This window comes from Cenococcum geophilum, assembly GCF_001692895.1.
Source record: "Cenococcum geophilum 1.58 unplaced genomic scaffold K441scaffold_65, whole genome shotgun sequence".
Classification (NCBI taxonomy): Eukaryota; Fungi; Ascomycota; class Dothideomycetes; order Gloniales; family Gloniaceae; genus Cenococcum; species Cenococcum geophilum.
Genome location: NW_027137623.1, coordinates 279,914 through 297,002, shown reverse-complemented (window position 1 = coordinate 297,002; position 17,089 = coordinate 279,914). Strand labels below are relative to the sequence as shown.

The following is a 17,089-nucleotide window of genomic DNA, read 5'->3' as shown; positions in this document are numbered from 1 at the left end:
CAAAAATACTACGAAGTGAAAGCTCTTAAACTCCTCTATCCACTCCATGTGGTAGCTACATCGTAGCTATATTATATAAAAAGTTGGAGGTAGTCAGTATCCCATACCTTAATATAACAGATATAGGGCTAATATTATAACTATCGGGGTTGGGCCGTAGTTTATAAAAAGGGATAAAATCCAAGGGGATATAGGGAGCAGTACGCACGTGCTCCCCCCCCAGCCAATCCTGTCACGAAGCGTCTGATTCATGAGATAACACATGTCTGTCCATGCAGCAAGCCAGCCTACAAGCCTGCCAGCTTCCCAACCCACCGTGAGAGCATCTACGAGCACCCATGAGCACCCGTGAGCACCCATCTCGACGGTACTGGTATTGCACGTCAGCACATGATGCTGCTACAATCGGTCCAACCCATCCGTCGCAATATCTAGGGTCAGTCTATGGGCGGGCCATTCATGTTGAGCACCGGTGCAACGAGCTGCGGACTGCGAACGCAGATCGGAAGCATCACCGGCTACAGTCTGTGTAGCCCCAGGCCCACAGCGATGGGTATATTGTACTGCATCTTTTGCACTCCACTATCAGATTATCGCGAACCTGGCCTTCCCACTCCCGCACTCCTGCGCCGCTAGTACGGCACTGTCACGGCTGCAGCCCATGCCCTGACGCCTGCCATTGACGGCTCGGCTGCACCCCCAGAAAAGGCTGCCTCGCTCCCGACTTCTGCTCCTTTTCGTAAGCTCCTGCTCCTCTCGTATAGCGCACGCCTAGCTGCGACGACGGGCGTAGTGGTTGGGCAGCCATAGCGGCGGAAAAACATGTAGTCAAAACGTTGGCTGCGGGTAGCTACCGTATTACCAGCCTACTTACCAGGAAACCAATTGGGGGCACCAGCAAAATGCTGGCCCGCGCCCCGCAGTTCGTTTCGCTTGTGCCTGATGCAGACATCGTTGCCATCGAGCTCGCTTGCGTTTAACAGGCCCCTCTGAAGCTCTGTGCGCCTGCAGACCTCTCAGACAAGTAAGCATCTGCGAACCCTTCCGATGCCAGATGAAGATTCTCTCCATGGCTGTATTTCCTATATCCCACCGTCCTAGAATTTCAGCTTCAGTCAGATTGGGGTAGCCCGTTACGCTTCAAATTGCATGAACCAGCTTCGAGTGGAGGAATCCTCAATAATGTCCGAAAACTGAAGTAGGACATTACCATCTCCTAGGTCAGCGTTCCCTAAGCCTGGTAATCAGCATTGAAGCCAAAGCACCTTGATTAGATGAAATTTGCTTGTTCAGCACAGATCAATCTTAGCCGCGGCTTGTGAGGCATGTTCGGCTTCAAAAACGTGCGGGATGCGGGCCAATGCTTTTTACAAAGTCTTTTGTGGGTTCGGCCAAATAAGAAACGCCAAGCCTGTAGCAAGCCTCCGGCAGTGGGCTCTGCAGTTTATGCCTTCAATTGCACACGATAATTGCCTTTAATCGATAATCACATCTTCACTTGCGGGTAATCTTGCATGCTGAGATATTTACACTCGCTTGCGGCACCTCCTCTTCACAAACTTGCCAGCCACGAAGGCCGTTCACAATATCTTGTTGCAGTTCTTGCTGGATGTGACGAAATGGGACGATAAGACTGCTTGTTGTTCCGAAGAGCTGGAGAGCGTGGACTGCATGGAGGAGTGTGATAACCGAGCATCAAGCAGCTTGAAACATCGGCACATCCGAAGCCAACACTTCATTGGTGAGATTTTGAAGTAGCTAAGGCTTGTTTCCTTTATTGAAGCCTTGGTAGCCGAGTCGTTACTCTGAAGTTCAATACTCTCGAAACCGTTATCGTGATCCCCAGATGAATTTCCAATGTCGAAAGTCTCGCACTACCCGCCTCGCACTGCAACATCAACTTGGATGTTGATAGAAATTTCAAGAATGTGCCGTCCAGGCTTTGAAGCGAAGTCATGTCCAAGGACTGGCTCCACACGTGGGGGAACATCGGTTTCGCCTTCGTTTCTCAATGGAGATCCATCCATCCCTCTCGTCAGGGATTGGAAACCTCATCCGAAACCTTCCACGAAACTTCACACTAGAATCATCTCCTACCGGATCGTTTATTTTTGGAGTCCCTACTCTTAGAGCCATTCGCCTTCGCACCCCACTTTTCGTCCTTTACGATCTAATATGCTAGATAATTCACGAATATTCACAGTTGCTTCACCGCCGGTACTTATACCTCAAAATGTTACAGCCGCCTCGTCACGGTCGAAGGAGGATTGAGCTTAATGCCCTTTTCAAAATCTTCGTAGATTTGAAGAATTTACTGTTGGTGAATGCAATATTTTCAGTGGAGTTTAACCATCAACATCGAATTCCTTGGGATTAGTCCCGCGTTGCAGGGAGAGTCTTTAGAATTGGACGATACCGAACGTCTGAACCCTTCGAGCGAGATACAGCCAATCCGCTAGTATCTCTATTCGTCTATGGTACGGCTATGAGATTCGTGTTCCACCTCTAGAGCTTGGTCTAATTCTCGCTTCTTGTCTGATGTTGAGTATTCGCTTTCGCAGTCCGGGTTAATTCCTTCGCTCTTACTGGTCGCTTGGCCCGGGTCACTCACTTGTTTATGGCATTTCTCTCGGCTGCTTCCAAATGATAATGCGATCATTATAGATAATCTCGATCGGATATTTGCTAATAGTCCAGTCGTCCTTGTCGATAAGCAAGCCGTCAGACCGATAGCATCCAAATAAACGTTCTCGTGCAGACTGGAAGTTTTGCGGCTAATTATAACCTTTCTCTCTTTTCTTGGGTTAAAACGCGGGGAAGCAAAGTATCTAAAAGTATAACCAAATACAAACATACAGTCTGTCTTACAATATAGTACAATCTACGTTCACGCCCAACCACAACTATCATTACATCCACTTCATCGCCTCTATCTTAACTCAACGCCCAGTTTCTCGACTAGCTGCTGCCGGAACTTTCCATGCAGCTCATTCGTCTCTTCATTGGTCAAGGTGCGCTCCAGACTGCGATAATTAATGCGATAGCACAGGCTCTTTCGTCCCGTCTTCGGGTGCACAAATTCATCCACCAGCCGCAAGTCTTCGACCAGATCCCCAGCTACATCCCTGGCTAGCTCCATAACGTCGTTCTCGTGGAAGTCCCAGGTGCTTGCATGCGCAGCCTGCCCACCTGCGCCGCTAGATGTACTGCGTATCCAGAACGAGACGTCCTTGAAGCAGGCGGGGTGTCTTGAGAACGGCACAAAGAGCTGAATGGGCCGCGCAGCACTGAATTGAGATAGAAAGCGCCGGTCGGAGGACCAGAACAACCGGATGTCTGGGATCGAGAAAAGTAACATGGCGATACGCTCAAGTCCCAAACCAAAAGCCCATCCCAATCGCGAAGAAACGCCGGCGTTGTTGAGGATCGATTGCTTGACAATACCGCATCCTAGGATCTCTAGCCAGTCGCCTTGCCACAATACTTCGAGCTCCCAGGATGGAGACGTGAAAGGGAAATAAGCTTCGACCCAGCGCACTTTGAGTGGTTCCTGCGTTAAGGCCGCTGTATCCCCTGCCGCGGCTGCGGCCGCGCGAGCAGCGGTAAAAATTGTCACTACAACGTCTTCGAGGGAGCGCTTAAGATGAGTAGCCATAGCTTCGACCTCTTCGACTGAATGGTAGTTCAACTGCAAAGGATTACGTTCAGGATGGATGGTAGGGTTTAGATCTTCTACTTTGATAGTATGAGACGGAATTTTTGTTACGTCAGCCCAGATTTGCTCTGTAAGTGTGCTGTATGAGCCCAAACAGTTACGATCCCAGGACTTTGCCCCTTCCATTTGGTGAAAGACTGGATAGTGACTTCGATCAACGGCATCGCGGCGATAGACGTCAGCGCTAATAAGATAGCCGGAGCTTTCATTAGCGTGGAAGATATCAGCCTGATGAGCGGATGTGTGAGTGCGAAGGACAGTTTCTTTATTGATGTAGTAAGTATCCGTCCGACTACGGCCCGGATGGTCGAGAGGAAACTCTAGCACATCGAAATTTTGTTTGACTGATACAACAGGGAAAAGTTCATTGTGATATTTGTAACCTGTAAAGCGAGACTCTATGAGTTGGCGAGTGATGGAGAGGGGATGATCGGGTTGTAGATGTAAACGTTTCGAGATCGCTGAGAGAATAGATGCAGGCGTGTTCATCCACTCGTCCGGTTTGTATTGCCGACCTTCAACCGTAACATCTTTCGAGCTGGTCCCTAGGGCATCATCAGCTGGTGAATATTCAGTTTTGAGTCATGGCAAATAGACTGAAATAGGACGATAATCTTGCAAGAAGTGAACGTTTATGGCATGAAACTGACCCGAAATTGGTTTTCTCAGCCAATGTGATCCGATAGCATACGCGCATAGCCAGTCAACTAAGTCCCTCAAGCAAGACTACGTGAATGATTCGGTTCCAATTGAACGCATTCAAGGTTGAGCATAACTCCCCAGAAAAGAAATCGGGTAATTTTTGCAATTAGAAATCCAAACTGAAAACAACCTAGAAAAAATCTCTGTGCAAATGTTTTAGGTCTTAATTGTGAAACATTCAAACCAATACAAAGTACGCTCAGTGCAGAATCGAAGGAATGGTCTTCGATATGTGAAAAACGGATGAAAGTAGAAGAGTTGGAAAAATCATGTGATGCTTACCTGACGATGAGGATCTAGCTTGGAAAGATGCATGGTATGTCTGCCGCCATTGGGTCACGATAATTGGCGATACAGCGCTGCAAGGGCAGCAGAGAACCCAAGGAGCCCTCACAGATATTCGCATTGTTATATAAGACGCCAAAATGTAGGTCTGGGACTAGAATTAAGATCGGCGTTTCCCGGCGTTTTTGATTATCCGAACGGCGCCTCGGAATGACGATGCCCAGCGAATTTCCTACAACCGACGGCAGGGACTGACATTTTCTACTGCCGGCGGTTTTCGGTCGCCCTTTGCTTCTCACATCAAGGCTCTCTCCCTCTCCCTCTGAGTTCGTAGCTAGTACACAGCTCGAGGATGCCAGTCGAGCTATGTCTGCTCCTGCAAAAGAGGTGAGGAAGGGCAAAGGTTGCCAGAAAAAGTCTGTTCACTATCCTTTCTGGTTTGGAGGGTCGGCGTCCTGTTTTGCGGCCTGTGTGACACATCCGCTGGATTTAGGTGAGATAAAAGAGCCATTGGTACCTGCTAATGTCTGCTGATAAATGTAATAGTCAAGGTATAGAGTGTTTTGTTTTTAGTACAACATTGTTGCTCACAGTCAAAGGTCCGACTCCAAACCCAGCAACACCATGGCCCCAAAAGAAACATGCTGCAAATGTTTATCCACGTCGCAAGTGAACATGGCCTCATAGGGCTCTATCGTGGTGTAAGAGCAGCCTCACCAATCTCTTTGTTGATCGAATACTAATCCTCCTGCCTATAGCTATCTGCCTCTCTCCTCCGGCAATTGACATACAGCACGACGCGTTTCGGCGTCTACGAAGAGCTGAAAGATGTCTTCAGCACCGCCAAATCTGCACCATCTTTTCTAACACTCGTTGCCATAGCTTCAACTTCTGGTTTCCTCGGCGGCATTGCTGGCAATCCCGCTGATGTGCTCAATGTTCGCATGCAGCACGATGCGGCGCTTCCTGTTTCTGAACGTCGCAACTACAAAAATGCAATCCATGGCCTTATGCGCATGACACGCGAGGAAGGGTTCCGCGCTTTATGGCGAGGAGTGTGGCCGAATTCAATGCGCGCTGTTCTTATGACAGCCTCACAGCTAGCATCCTATGATGGCTTCAAACGCGCCCTTCTAACACATACGTCATTAGAAGACAACCTAACGACACATTTTACTGCCTCGTTCCTGGCTGGTTTCGTTGCAACGACCATCTGTTCCCCTGTAGACGTTATCAAAACTAGGGTCATGAGCGCTTCTGAAAGCAAGGGGTTACCGCGTTTGCTCGCCGATATATATCGTATCGAAGGGTTTAAATGGATGTTCAAAGGCTGGGTACCAAGTTTCATACGACTTGGACCCCACACAATTGCGACGTTCTTGTTCTTAGAACAGCATAAGAAGATATACAGAAGTTTACAAGGTCTAAGGGAGTAAGAGTTTTGGTCCCTACTTTGGTTGTAAACTAGTAGATACTTCTGTTAGTATCCTGTTCATGTACAGACCATTTCCTCTGTTATTAGATCTCTTATCTCAGCGAGCATAGAGTATAGAGCATTTACACGGCGTTGATAGAGGTCTTGATGTAAAATAGCGGTGGCGCAACCTCGGCGGCTTCCTTCGATGTATCCAGTAAATATATTGGAAGGTTCTAGCGCTATTCCCTCCGCTCGGGCTCTCATGGCGATGCGTCGGAAACCATTGGCGTAGAGATGATGTATACTTGGTTTCAACCAATCCTTAGGATACAGAGGTCCGCTAGAAAACATCGATTTGTACAGTGCGTTACTATCCTCGGAAAGTACAATTATAAAGCACCGTATCTGTTTTCCCCGCGAATAATATGTTAGCAGCTTCATAGCTTCCGAACTCACTACTGATCTTCACAATCCAATATGGAAAGGGGTATAACTCTCAAAGATCTTTTTGAATACTTTCCTAGGGGAAAGGAGTAATCAAGATATTTTATACGGCGTGTTTGCGCTGAGAGTGAAGGGACCCGTTACAAAACTTTACGCCCACTCAAATTCACTAAGGCTCCCTTCACCCACAGGAGAAGCCGACCCTACAAAACTCTTCTGAGCCATTATGAAGCAAGGGAAAGGCCCTGAAAACGCCCAGCATTTAATATCCTTCAGCCTCCGCTACCAAAGCGTTTCCGGCCCTTCCTTCTCAATCCCATACAAACTTTCCAGAATGACACTGCCTCCTAACAAGCCAGATCCAGTCGCAGTAGCCCGGCTCTCTTCGATCCATATCTCATGGAACCTGATCGCAGAGTCGCTCGCCGCAACGACAATGCGTCCCTCTTCGCTCGTTCGACTCCACCACATACTATCCTCACCCTTTCCACACCCAGTTTTTGGTCCACCGGGATACGGAATGGCGTACAAAGCGCGGTGTTCGTTATACCACAGAATCGCAACAATCTGCTCGCATGCGGGCCACGAGAAGACAGCTATTCTAAAAGGGTGCTCGGGTTGTGCAAAGCCGAATGTAGCACCGATCTCACGGCGCGTCGTGCTCCAAACGAGTGAGGTGACTTGCGCTGCACACTCGATTGTTGCTGGACAGGCGCCGGAGATTGTATGATAAAAGTGAATACAACGACCATTAGAGCCGCTTCCGATAGCAAGCAAGCCGCGTTGCCAAGGGCAGAAGGCGATAGCTTTAACGGCAGCATTGAGTTCCCACCTATGCTTTTCTTTGCTAGGCTCTATGGAGAGGACAGGGCCACGGCCTGGAACCACAGTCCATCTGCTCTCGCCGTTTAGCCCGAGCCGCACGTCAGGAGCGCTTGAAAGCTCAGCGGGGTTGTGACTCTGGGGAGCATTTTTGGTTCCGAAGAGGAAACATGCATTGTCATTTCCACCAGTTGCAAATAATTCGTCGTCAGTGGACCACGAGATGCCACAGATCTGCTGTGTATGTATTGTCATCCCAGCGAGCAGTGTCATCGCACCGTGCTAGTCAAATAAAGCGCTGGCGTTTTCGTTTGGCCCTTCGACAGAGTAAAAGTATATATGACCTGCTTCGTCACCAATCAACAACTCTTCTGTGCTCACTAGCATTGCTGAGTCCCGGATTGATCGACGCTTGACAACAGTAGGTCTGAAAGAAACGCACGAGATAGGCTTCGGCTAAGTAGCATCAAAGCGGGGTTCTTCATCGAATAGACTCCACAATGCGATCCGCCCGTTAGCGCGGCCAACGGCGAGGATTGCTTCACCACCAGGGGTTGAAGAGAATGCTAACGAGGTGACATGCTGCCCACTGTCTTGGGCGGCTGTTGGAGGTTTCAGGAGTATCAACTCCGTCTTTTTCTGACCAGAGATGAACAAAATTCTCTAGCCCTACAGCAAGGCATTTCGTAGTATAAGAGTATGCAAGTAAAGAACAATAGTAGTCATCCCGTAGCTGGGGTGTATCCAAGACTGTGTTTTCTGTTAGTATTAAGCATAAATAATGCTAAATTGACTTATCTAAAGGAAAATATTGGTACTGGTTTCTTATCCTTTTGGGAACGGTTTTCTTCCTAAATAACATAAGTTGTTAGTAGGCTAAGAAGTTAATCTCCATTTAGCGCTGAACCAACTCATTGTTGATCCCTCCTTAACCCAGGCGGTATCCTTCCAGACGTGCTTCATGCGATTGCATTGCATGCTTTTACGACTTGATTCGGTCCCACCTGATGAAGCAGGGCTGCCAAGAGGACTCGCTTCGCCCAAGACCCTGCTAGACTGATCAACGTTGAATGCCAGCGCGAGGCGTCTCTCGTGCGTTTCCATTTCGGCCTCAGGATCAGATCGGCTGAGGAACATTGAGGTATATAGCGGCGCATTAGTCCTACTTCCTAGCAAACCTCCTCGTCCATTAGATACTCCAATGACGGTACCGCTCACTACGGATGAGCCACCAACATTCCAAACAGCGCCACAGCTTATCTCCCTAGCAGCGCCAGCGAGTTAGCCGCGTCGAAAGCCCAAAACGGCAATGTTTCGCCCCAAGACTACTATCCCGGTGACAACGAATGGCTTTCGCGGAGAGTCCGGAGCTCCTCATTCAATCTGCCACTTCTATGAAGATTTCGACTGAGAGGATCTGGGCTCGAGATACCATGACGGGTAGTACGCTCACTGGGAGTTAATTTATCCGTCGTTTTATTCAGCTGAAAGCTTTCTCTTGTACTATTTAGCGGTCTTCGAGATGGAATGAAACGATCTGGGATTCGACTAAGTGTTTGTGGAGGCGATAAGGAGCCGCCTCTTGCAATCCACTGACTCGGCCTTAGAGAGGTAGAGTTGCGGAGAGTAAGGGGGGACAGTGAAACTACGCTTCGTTCTTGGCAAGGGGAAGGGAAAGCTCCATTAGCAGTATTATCTTGGGTAATCGGTGTAGGAGCATCAAGACCATTATTAGAGTAATCTCGGGGACCAGAGCTAATAGAATTAACAAGTGTATTGCGCTTACGAATGCTTCCTGGGGAACCTATGGAAGGATTCTCAGACTCTGGAATACCAACTTCTGATAGAATCTCAGGTTCGTTCTCATCAAAAGATAAGCTCAAAATAATTAGGCTAGACAATGCCCCAAATTTATCAGTCTCTTGGCCATCTTGAGTGGTAGTTAGCGAATTGTTTCTTCTGTGAGTGCTTGTAAGATTTCGATCATCAGTTCCATCGACACACATAGACCAGCTTGAAGTTCCAATAGAGGATTGCATGAGTGCAGTTTGCAATGTAGTTCACGTTTAATAGGATCAGGTCGTTATCGGGTACTCCGTTGTTGTAAGGTTGGCCAAGCATCGGCACTCTCAGACCAAGCTAAGCTCCCTGGGTTCGTAGGAGAAATTGGTGGCGTCAACAGGAACGGATAGCTGGAGTCTCGCGAAAATAAAGAGTTGTTTAACTTGCAAGCAGAGGTTGAAGGCGCTGTAATGACAGTATTCACCTCTATAGGACCACTCAGGGTACCGTTCTTTCGCAGTGATGTGGGAGGCGTGATAAGGCCACGGTTAAACTGTACTGTTCGGGTTGTAGAATTGTTCATGACGTGGTAATTATGGATTCTTCAGGAGCATCGGAGGAAAGTGTACAAGCACTCTATTTGCAATGTTGATGTTGAGGTGCGATCCATGTCAACAAGGCCCAGAGAAATGAAGCGGCGAGCCGCCGGAGTTTTTCAGCACAAGAGAGCGAAAGTCAACAATGACACCGATGGAAGAATAGAAGAATAGGCTGAACTGCTTGTATAATCTTGCCGGTTGGTAAACGTTACTGCGAAAGACAAAGTTCTTAGGGAGAGGTATCGGAAGACTAGTTTTGGTGTTGTGGGGGGAAGGAACTTAAGTTGCCCAAGGCAGCTCAACAATCACTACCACCCCCATCACATCACCACATCAACCCGTTCGTCTTGTGGCAAGGGCCAACGGCTGAACTTAAAAACATGGCAAGCGTAAGGAAATACCAGCCCCTTCCGTCGCTACCACTTGAGGTACTGAAAAGCTTGTGTAAACACAGCACGGTGTTCCAAGGATTACAGGCAGCCAAGTCGGTTCCGAGCAGTCGAGATTAAAGGAGCTTCAACACATCACAGAATACAAAAAGCTTGTCAGCTTAGTAAATATAAAGGTTGGAGAAGATTCTGTCTTTGGAACGGGCGCACCCATTAATGCTCGCCGTCTTAGGCTGCCGAAAGACAGTACACCGCTGAGGTCCTTGCCCTCACCACCCAACTTTTAACCGAAAACGCTGAATACTATACCATATGGAACCACCGACGTCGAATACTCGAGCATATGTTCACCCAGCCATCCAATACCAGACCTTCAACTTCAAATAGTAACCAAAATATCCTTGACCTTCTGACTAACGACTTGCGCTGGCTTGTTTCCCTCCTCAGGCAGCTCCCAAAATGCTACTGTATTTGGAACCACAGACTCTGGCTGCTCCAAGAAGCAGAGATTTTACTTCCGGCAGCTACTACTCGTAATTTTTGGCATGGGGAGCTCGAACTAGTGGGCAAAATGCTCAGGTTAGACAGCCGGAATTTCCACGCGTGGGGCTATCGGCGATTCGTCGTAACACAAATTGTGCGCATACCTGTTTCAGGTAGTACTCCTGGTGATGCTAGTCAGAGTATGGTCGAGGCGGAATTTGAATACACGACCAAAATGATCAAGACTAATCTATCCAACTTTTCAGCCTGGCATAATAGGAGCAAGCTCATTCCGCGTCTCCTAAGCCACCGCCAAGCAAATGAAGCTGCTCGACGAGAAATGCTTGATGCCGAGCTTTCTCAAATACAAGCGGCTATAAACACTGATCCTTTCGACCAATCGATTTGGTTTTACCACCAGTTCTTAATGAGCACTCTATCACCTAACGATACCCACCACGCCGTCATAGCGTTAGAACTTACCAAGCACGATCAGCTAAGATACTATGAGCAAGAAATGGAGGGTATCCGGGATATTCTCGAAGATACTAAGGATTGCAAATGGATTTACGAGGCTTTGTTGCAATATGCATCGTCCTACCTCGAAATCGGAGGCAGCAACCAAAATTTCACGACCATAGATATGCAGGAATGGCTCTCCAAGCTCAGGGAGCTAGACCCATTACGGAAACACCGATGGGACGACCTTGAGAGAAGCCTTGCTCTTTAGCCTTTCAATCATTGTCCACAATGCCTGCCATTCCACAGCCACTCAAAATACTCTTGTCTGGGGAAAGCATTTTAATATATTTACATTCCGCTCCTCTTATATCTTCCATCTAAGTGTCAACGAATGTTTTGAGAAGGAGAATAATCCCTTTCCATTCCATCGACTTTCTTGTATTCCAACTTCCTCCCGACCTTCCGCATTCACAACTCCAACATTTTGGTCCTGTCACCCGAAAGACCTGCACATCTACAAAGCCAACTTCTCCTAGCCGAATTTCAAAGCTCTTGTTTTCGTGTACGTTAACTATAGCCATACTAACCCATCCATCATCACTGATTATTGCGCTAACATCTAGCCAAGGTGTTTCAATAGTGTCTCTAATCTAAGATGGTGCCGTTGGACCCTCGTACTCCGCACACTGCACATTGACCGCAACAGTATGGGCTTGCATGTATTTGCTGAAGAGAAGCAATGGTCACCACATCATTTGCTTAACGATGTCGAACTCTGTTGTCATTAAAAGTGAAATAACGTTAATGGATTGAGCAATGTTCGCCATCCCGATGTATTTAGACTGGCGTATGAAAACATTGAGCCAAACACCGACTGCTAAAGCGTCAGATACTGTATATCTGGTCTTGTATTAGGTAGATCCAGAACATCGAAAGCAGTTATTCACTTCTCTTCCGCTCCCTTGTCGCCAGGAGCCCGAGCAGGATCCCATGCTTTCCATTCATCGAAGCAGATAGTCTGTCGTGGGATAGTGTGCGGTACCTGGTTCTCAATTCTTGCGAGATCAATAAGATCAGCGGTAATTCGGTGGCTCTCTCGGCTGATCTTGGAGCTGTCATGACGCGTCAACAAATTTCAAACCACCCAGCCCTAGAATCAGTATATCCGAACCCCTACTTGCCGGTAGCATTCAGGAGGTGTTCCGCTGCAGCTGCGTAAATATGTGTGCTGTGCATCGAGATCAATGAAGCGGTAGTACTGCCGCCTAAGCTGTGCACGTCCCATTTAATGCACTCTTTGAGTACATACGCTGAATCCCGTCTCGCTACAAAGAACAAGTTCGATAGAGGGCTCGAGGAGTTTTAGTGCCTTTGCCCATTGATACACTTTTTTCGCGTAGTCCTCCTTGGTCGTCTGGCCGACTTGCCATGGACCCCACATCTCGTTGCCCAGGGTCCAGTACCTGACCTATGAATTATCAAAGTCTAATGATTTAAGAGACTTGCTGAGAATACCGACGTTATAGGGTTTCTCTCGCCCATTTTGCCATCGGAGATTGGCATAGTAGGTATTACTAGAGGACGTGCAGTACTCCACCCACCCAAGCGCTGTAATATCATCAGCTAGGATGTCATATGGCTTTGAAATTGCTCAGACTCACCTTCATCAAGAGTTCCTAGTTCTTTATTATCAACTAGGTCGTAATTTCGGAAAGGAAGAATACCGCTTACATCCTAACCATGCAAAATGAGGCCTTATAATAATTATCAGCAAATATAAAACATGCATTTACAAAAGGAAAGGGACAGGCGTTAGGATTTCGTATTTCTTAACATGCGGATCGTTGGTACCCCCCAACGAAAATTTTGACCCGAGTTTATAATTAATAAGCCGATCAATTAACCCAAAGCTTTAATTTAGAGCCTTATTGTATAGAGCTTAATTAACATATACTAGTAGGTATGGATTTGTTTCGTAAATCCTATACCTCCGTCGTGCTTCGCAGTAGGGGGTAAGCTTTGGGCAGAGCCTTGTGCAGAGCTTTAATAGAGCCTTGTGTAGAGCTTTGGTAGAGCCTCGTGCAGAGCTTTAGTAGAGCCTTGTAGAGCCTCGTGCGGAGCTTCGTGCAGAGCCTTGCGCAGAGCCACGTGCAGACGTGCAGACGTACAGACGTGCAGCCATTTGTCATGGCCATTAATTGCAGAGACATTTGTAGAGACGATTGTATAGGCAATTGTATAGGCGTTTGATTGATCGTTCGTACGGGCGTTCGTGTGGGCAATTGATTGATTGATTAATTGTATGGACGTTTGTAGAGCCGTTTGTAGAGACGTTCGTACTGGGGTTTAGTTAATTAATTGATTAATTGTATAGGCGTTTATATAGGTAATTAATCGATTAATCGACTGATTATATAGGCGTTCGTACAGGCGATCGTGCAGACGTTCGTAGAGCCGTTTATAGAGCCGTTTGTGTAGACGATTATAGAACCTTCCTAGTATATCAGTGCTGCGTGTTAGTAGAGCTTTAGAGTTCCGTATTAAGCTTTGAGTAGAGCTTCGAGTAGAGCTTCGAGTAGAGTTTTAAGCTCAAGGGGGAGACCCCCTTGGACCCCCCCTGCGCACTGCGTGCTCCATTTACTGCGTGGGCAGAGCTCTTGCAGAGGCTTTGGTAGAGGCTTTAGTAGAGCTTTTAGTAGAGCTTTTAGTAGAGCTTTTGCAGAGCTTCGTACGGAGGTTTGTGCAGAGCTTTTATAGAGCTTCGTACGGAGCTTCGTGCAGAGCTTTTGTAGAGCTTTTGTAGAGCTTTAGTAGAGCTCCATGCAGAGCTTTAATAGAGCCTTATGTAGAGCTTTGATAGAGTTTGTATTTAGGCTTGTTTTTAAAAGCCTTATAAACGACTTTGTATAGAGCTTTGAGCAGAGCTTTGTATAGGCGTTCGTGCAGGCGTTCGTGCAGGCGTTCATACGGACGTTCGTACGGACGATTGTATAGGCGATTGTAGACCTTCGTAGAGACGTTTATAGACACTCGTAGAGACGTTTATACGGGCATCTAATTAATTGTATAGGCGTCTGATCGATTGATCGTATGGACGTTTAATTGATCGATTGTATGGGTGTTCGTACGGGCGATCGTGTAGACGTTTGTAGAGCCGTTTGTAGAGACGTTCGTCGAGACGATTGTGAGACTTCCTAGTATATTAGTGCTGTGTGTTAGTAGAGCTTTGGAGCTCCGTATAGGGCTTCGAGTAAAGCTTCGAGCAGAGCTTCGAGCAGAGCTTCAAGGGAGAGACCCCCTTAGACCCCCCTGCGCACTGCGTGCTCCATTCACTACGTGGCTAGTACACTGAGTGGGCAGAGGTGCTGCAAAGCCTTTGGTAGAGCTTTTGGTAGAGCTTCTGCAGAGCTTCGTACGGAGCTTTGTGCAGAGCTTTTGCAGGGCTTTGGCAGAGCTCGATGCAGAGCTTTTGCAGAGCTTTAGTTAAACTCAATGTTTTGAAGTTCGTCACGTGTATTTTGCAGGTAGATACCGCCCGCGACTTTTTTTCTAACCAATTAGAAGCTGGCTTGGCGGGGGTTTGAAAATCTAAACCTGAAAGTATAGACCACTCGTACCTCGGGTCAATAATCTTTTCTACCGTTTTCTCATTACCTAATAGTTGTTAATAACTTGGTATTTTTTACTAAGGAGCTGTAAACCCCTAGCATAGGGGTTTATAAACTATTAGGACATAGTTACTAGTACATTTTAAGCTGCCTGGGAAGGATTCATGTATATAGAGCTATAGCGCCATAGCCTAGAGGTTGCATGCGCAGTATTGTACGTAGTATAATACAACGGATATAAAAAAATAAAAAATAAAAAATAAAAACATGCATTTTTACGGCAATAATGTCCTCCAAAAGGCTCGGGAAATCATGGCTAGAAGAAACTTCTCAAACACTGTAATGCGACAATTATGGGAAATAGTCAGAGAACAAAAGGAGTAAATGTAGTGTTTGTGCCATAGATCCATTCACCTACCTTGGAGGCCTGGTCTCCTTTAGTCCAAGCCAATAGAACCAATCGGATCAAGTTGAGTCCCTCGGCTCGCTGCTCTACGGTTATGACCTTGGTGTAATTGCAGAGGCCATAGCCTGTGACTCGTTCTGTCGATCGGTAGTCCGTGCACCGATGAGTAAGTAAAGAATGAGGACTCTGTCTATTGAATGTGGCTCTATAGCCTCTATGTATACATAAAAAAGGGACAGTAGACTACGTCGGTGACCGAGACAGTAGTAAGACGGTGGTAAGGAAACCCGTTTCAAAACCCGACCTAGATCGACACATGATGAACTGGATCTGAGGATAAAGAATGAATATGAATCTATGGAATCTATCTACGACGAATATAGGCCTTTATATAGGCCTATACTTACGGAGTCATAAGTGATTGATTACGGATATCGACCAAAATGGAAACAAGGAGAATCTGCTTATGTAAGCAGGCAACGAACGTGGAGGACTCTTCCAGAACCATCGTCAACACATTCACAGCCAAATTTGAGCCGACGATCAATGAGACGTGAGACCAGTCTAGATCGGGTTGGGAACAATCATCTGTTTTAACGTTTCCACCTTGGAGGGGCCGTAGTATCAGTGTTTACTGACGGCGCCTTTTTTGGTGCGGTAATGGTAATGATGCGTAGGTTAGGGCGGAATTTGACAATTCAGGGGGCCGTTACTTTTGAGCATGAGCATGAAGTCAGGTCCTATATGGAGCTGTTCACAGATCGGTCTTGTTTCCGACGATTGTTTTTAGCTTGCTCTATTCAAGCATCTGTCCAGATGACTGGGGTGAGCGCAATCCAATACTACTCGGTTACGATATATGGCCAAATGGGGATTGTTGGGAACGATACCCTTATATACCAGGCCATCAGTTTCGTTATTGCATTGATAACTCAGTTCCTTTGCATCCTCTTCATCGTAAATCTGTCGCCCACGCTAAAAGGTGTTATTACCCTCGCTGACAGTGAACGTAAGATTTATAACTTGACAAACGCTATATTCTTCTGGGTCATCCTTCCGGAAACTGCCAAACGCTCACTCAAGTAAATGAATTACTTGTTCACCAACGCCCCGCTTTTTGTGCCTACCATTAGAGAAGACGGATCCCAGACCCATGACCTGGAGAAAAGAGTTGAGGAAGTTGAGAGAAAGCAAAGTTATGTGGCACATGCTGAGAAATATTGACTCTGAGCAATTCATCTTAAGCAGTGATCTACTTGGAGCGGGGTCTATTTGGAGCTCCAATGTGGATTCGGCTTTGATGTGGATTTGGATTGGGCCTTCTAATTGGTGGATTGGATTGGATCTACTACTGTTGATTTGACTCTTGGAGCTCCAGATCTATACCCAGTTCGCACTGCGGCTGAGGAGGAATAGAGCGCTAAGGAGTCAGTGCATAAGAAGAAGCCAATCAGCAACTCTCTTAACTCTACCGCTGACTCACTGTCTAATAACTGACGTAGTAAAGCTTCACCGCACATGCAACCTTACCAAAAGGTGGCGCCGCACTTCAAAACTTACGCATACCCATCTTCCCATCAAAAACAATCAATTTCCTAACTTTTAAGACCTAATTCTCACTACCTAGCGAGCTAGAGGTGGATTTATTTATCGTTTTACCCCCTTTTCCCCAACAGAAAATTCTTTTTAGGGGTGGTCCTAGCTTATAAGCGAGGCACGGATAGGAACACTAAAACTACTACTACTACCACTACCACTACTAATACCAAAACCATAAAACGATATAAAATGCCAAGGCCTAATAGGTCTAAAAAAAAACCTCCTATAGAAATAAGTAATGAGGATTCTATATCTACTTTTTCTCCCCCTTCTCCTTTTTCTAGCCTATTTAGGACAGGAGAAAAAAGAGGACATCCTTAGTCTTCTCCTAAAAAAGAAAACTAAAAACCTATAAAAAAGACAATAAAACTAACAA

General features: G+C 46.7%; 6 protein-coding genes across 6 annotated transcripts; 3 read left to right on the top strand and 3 right to left on the bottom strand.

Moving 5' to 3' along the window:
• Positions 1-2,500: 2,500 nt before the first annotated feature.
• K441DRAFT_305067 (phenylalanyl-tRNA synthetase mitochondrial precursor) lies at positions 2,501-4,384 on the bottom strand. The gene is made up of 3 exons (XM_067641067.1): positions 4,366-4,384; positions 2,612-4,275; positions 2,501-2,552 (listed from the first exon to the last, which is right to left on the bottom strand). Exon 2 carries the CDS (start codon positions 4,202-4,204, stop codon positions 2,930-2,932), a length of 1,275 nt encoding a protein of 424 aa, XP_067498129.1. The 5' UTR covers positions 4,205-4,275; positions 4,366-4,384; the 3' UTR covers positions 2,501-2,552; positions 2,612-2,929.
• A 569-nt stretch (positions 4,385-4,953) lies between these two features.
• Positions 4,954-6,535, top strand: K441DRAFT_668726 (mitochondrial carrier). The gene is made up of 4 exons (XM_067650040.1): positions 4,954-5,194; positions 5,228-5,230; positions 5,299-5,403; positions 5,461-6,535. The coding sequence occupies exons 1-4, from the start codon at positions 5,069-5,071 to the stop codon at positions 6,136-6,138; spliced, it is 912 nt and encodes a 303-aa protein (XP_067498128.1). The 5' UTR covers positions 4,954-5,068; the 3' UTR covers positions 6,139-6,535.
• A 149-nt stretch (positions 6,536-6,684) lies between these two features.
• On the bottom strand, positions 6,685-9,990 carry K441DRAFT_708686 (uncharacterized protein). The gene is made up of 9 exons (XM_067653794.1): positions 9,675-9,990; positions 9,480-9,632; positions 8,715-9,225; positions 8,297-8,640; positions 8,059-8,135; positions 7,914-7,967; positions 7,767-7,841; positions 6,890-7,667; positions 6,685-6,808 (listed from the first exon to the last, which is right to left on the bottom strand). The coding sequence occupies exons 1-9, from the start codon at positions 9,748-9,750 to the stop codon at positions 6,714-6,716; spliced, it is 2,163 nt and encodes a 720-aa protein (XP_067498127.1). The 5' UTR covers positions 9,751-9,990; the 3' UTR covers positions 6,685-6,713.
• Positions 9,991-10,037: 47 nt separating this feature from the next.
• On the top strand, positions 10,038-11,737 carry K441DRAFT_304995 (protein prenylyltransferase). Its single transcript, XM_067641066.1, has 4 exons — positions 10,038-10,155; positions 10,221-10,331; positions 10,388-11,662; positions 11,729-11,737. The coding sequence occupies exons 1-3, from the start codon at positions 10,147-10,149 to the stop codon at positions 11,366-11,368; spliced, it is 1,101 nt and encodes a 366-aa protein (XP_067498126.1). The 5' UTR covers positions 10,038-10,146; the 3' UTR covers positions 11,369-11,662; positions 11,729-11,737.
• A 306-nt stretch (positions 11,738-12,043) lies between these two features.
• K441DRAFT_681640 (glycoside hydrolase family 51 protein) lies at positions 12,044-12,767 on the bottom strand (the record flags this gene model as incomplete). The annotated part of the gene is made up of 4 exons (XM_067651491.1): positions 12,044-12,118; positions 12,410-12,568; positions 12,616-12,708; positions 12,762-12,767. 4 exons carry the CDS (start codon positions 12,765-12,767, stop codon positions 12,044-12,046), a joined length of 333 nt encoding a protein of 110 aa, XP_067498125.1.
• Positions 12,768-15,643: 2,876 nt separating this feature from the next.
• K441DRAFT_304971 (uncharacterized protein) lies at positions 15,644-16,318 on the top strand. The gene has a single exon (XM_067641065.1). The coding sequence runs from the start codon at positions 15,775-15,777 to the stop codon at positions 16,198-16,200; it is 426 nt and encodes a 141-aa protein (XP_067498124.1). The 5' UTR covers positions 15,644-15,774; the 3' UTR covers positions 16,201-16,318.
• Positions 16,319-17,089: the final 771 nt, after the last annotated feature.

Bases quoted from the DNA above. Each gene is read 5' to 3' on its own strand.
- K441DRAFT_304995 (XM_067641066.1), top strand. The intron at 10,332-10,387 runs GTTGGAGAAGAT...TCGCCGTCTTAG, and splicing joins TCAGCTTAGTAAATATAAAG to GCTGCCGAAAGACAGTACAC.
- K441DRAFT_304971 (XM_067641065.1), top strand. From the start codon at position 15,775: ATGGTAATGATGCGTAGGTTAGGGCGGAATTTGACAATTCAGGGGGCC.
- K441DRAFT_708686 (XM_067653794.1), bottom strand. From the start codon at position 9,750: ATGAACAATTCTACAACCCGAACAGTACAGTTTAACCGTGGCCTTATC. The intron at 8,136-8,296 runs GTTGGTTCAGCG...CAGAAAACACAG, and splicing joins TAAGGAGGGATCAACAATGA to TCTTGGATACACCCCAGCTA. The intron at 7,668-7,766 runs GTGAGCACAGAA...TTATTTGACTAG, and splicing joins TCCGGGACTCAGCAATGCTA to CACGGTGCGATGACACTGCT.
- K441DRAFT_305067 (XM_067641067.1), bottom strand. From the start codon at position 4,204: ATGAACACGCCTGCATCTATTCTCTCAGCGATCTCGAAACGTTTACAT.
- K441DRAFT_668726 (XM_067650040.1), top strand. From the start codon at position 5,069: ATGTCTGCTCCTGCAAAAGAGGTGAGGAAGGGCAAAGGTTGCCAGAAA. The intron at 5,404-5,460 runs GTAAGAGCAGCC...TCCTGCCTATAG, and splicing joins TCATAGGGCTCTATCGTGGT to CTATCTGCCTCTCTCCTCCG.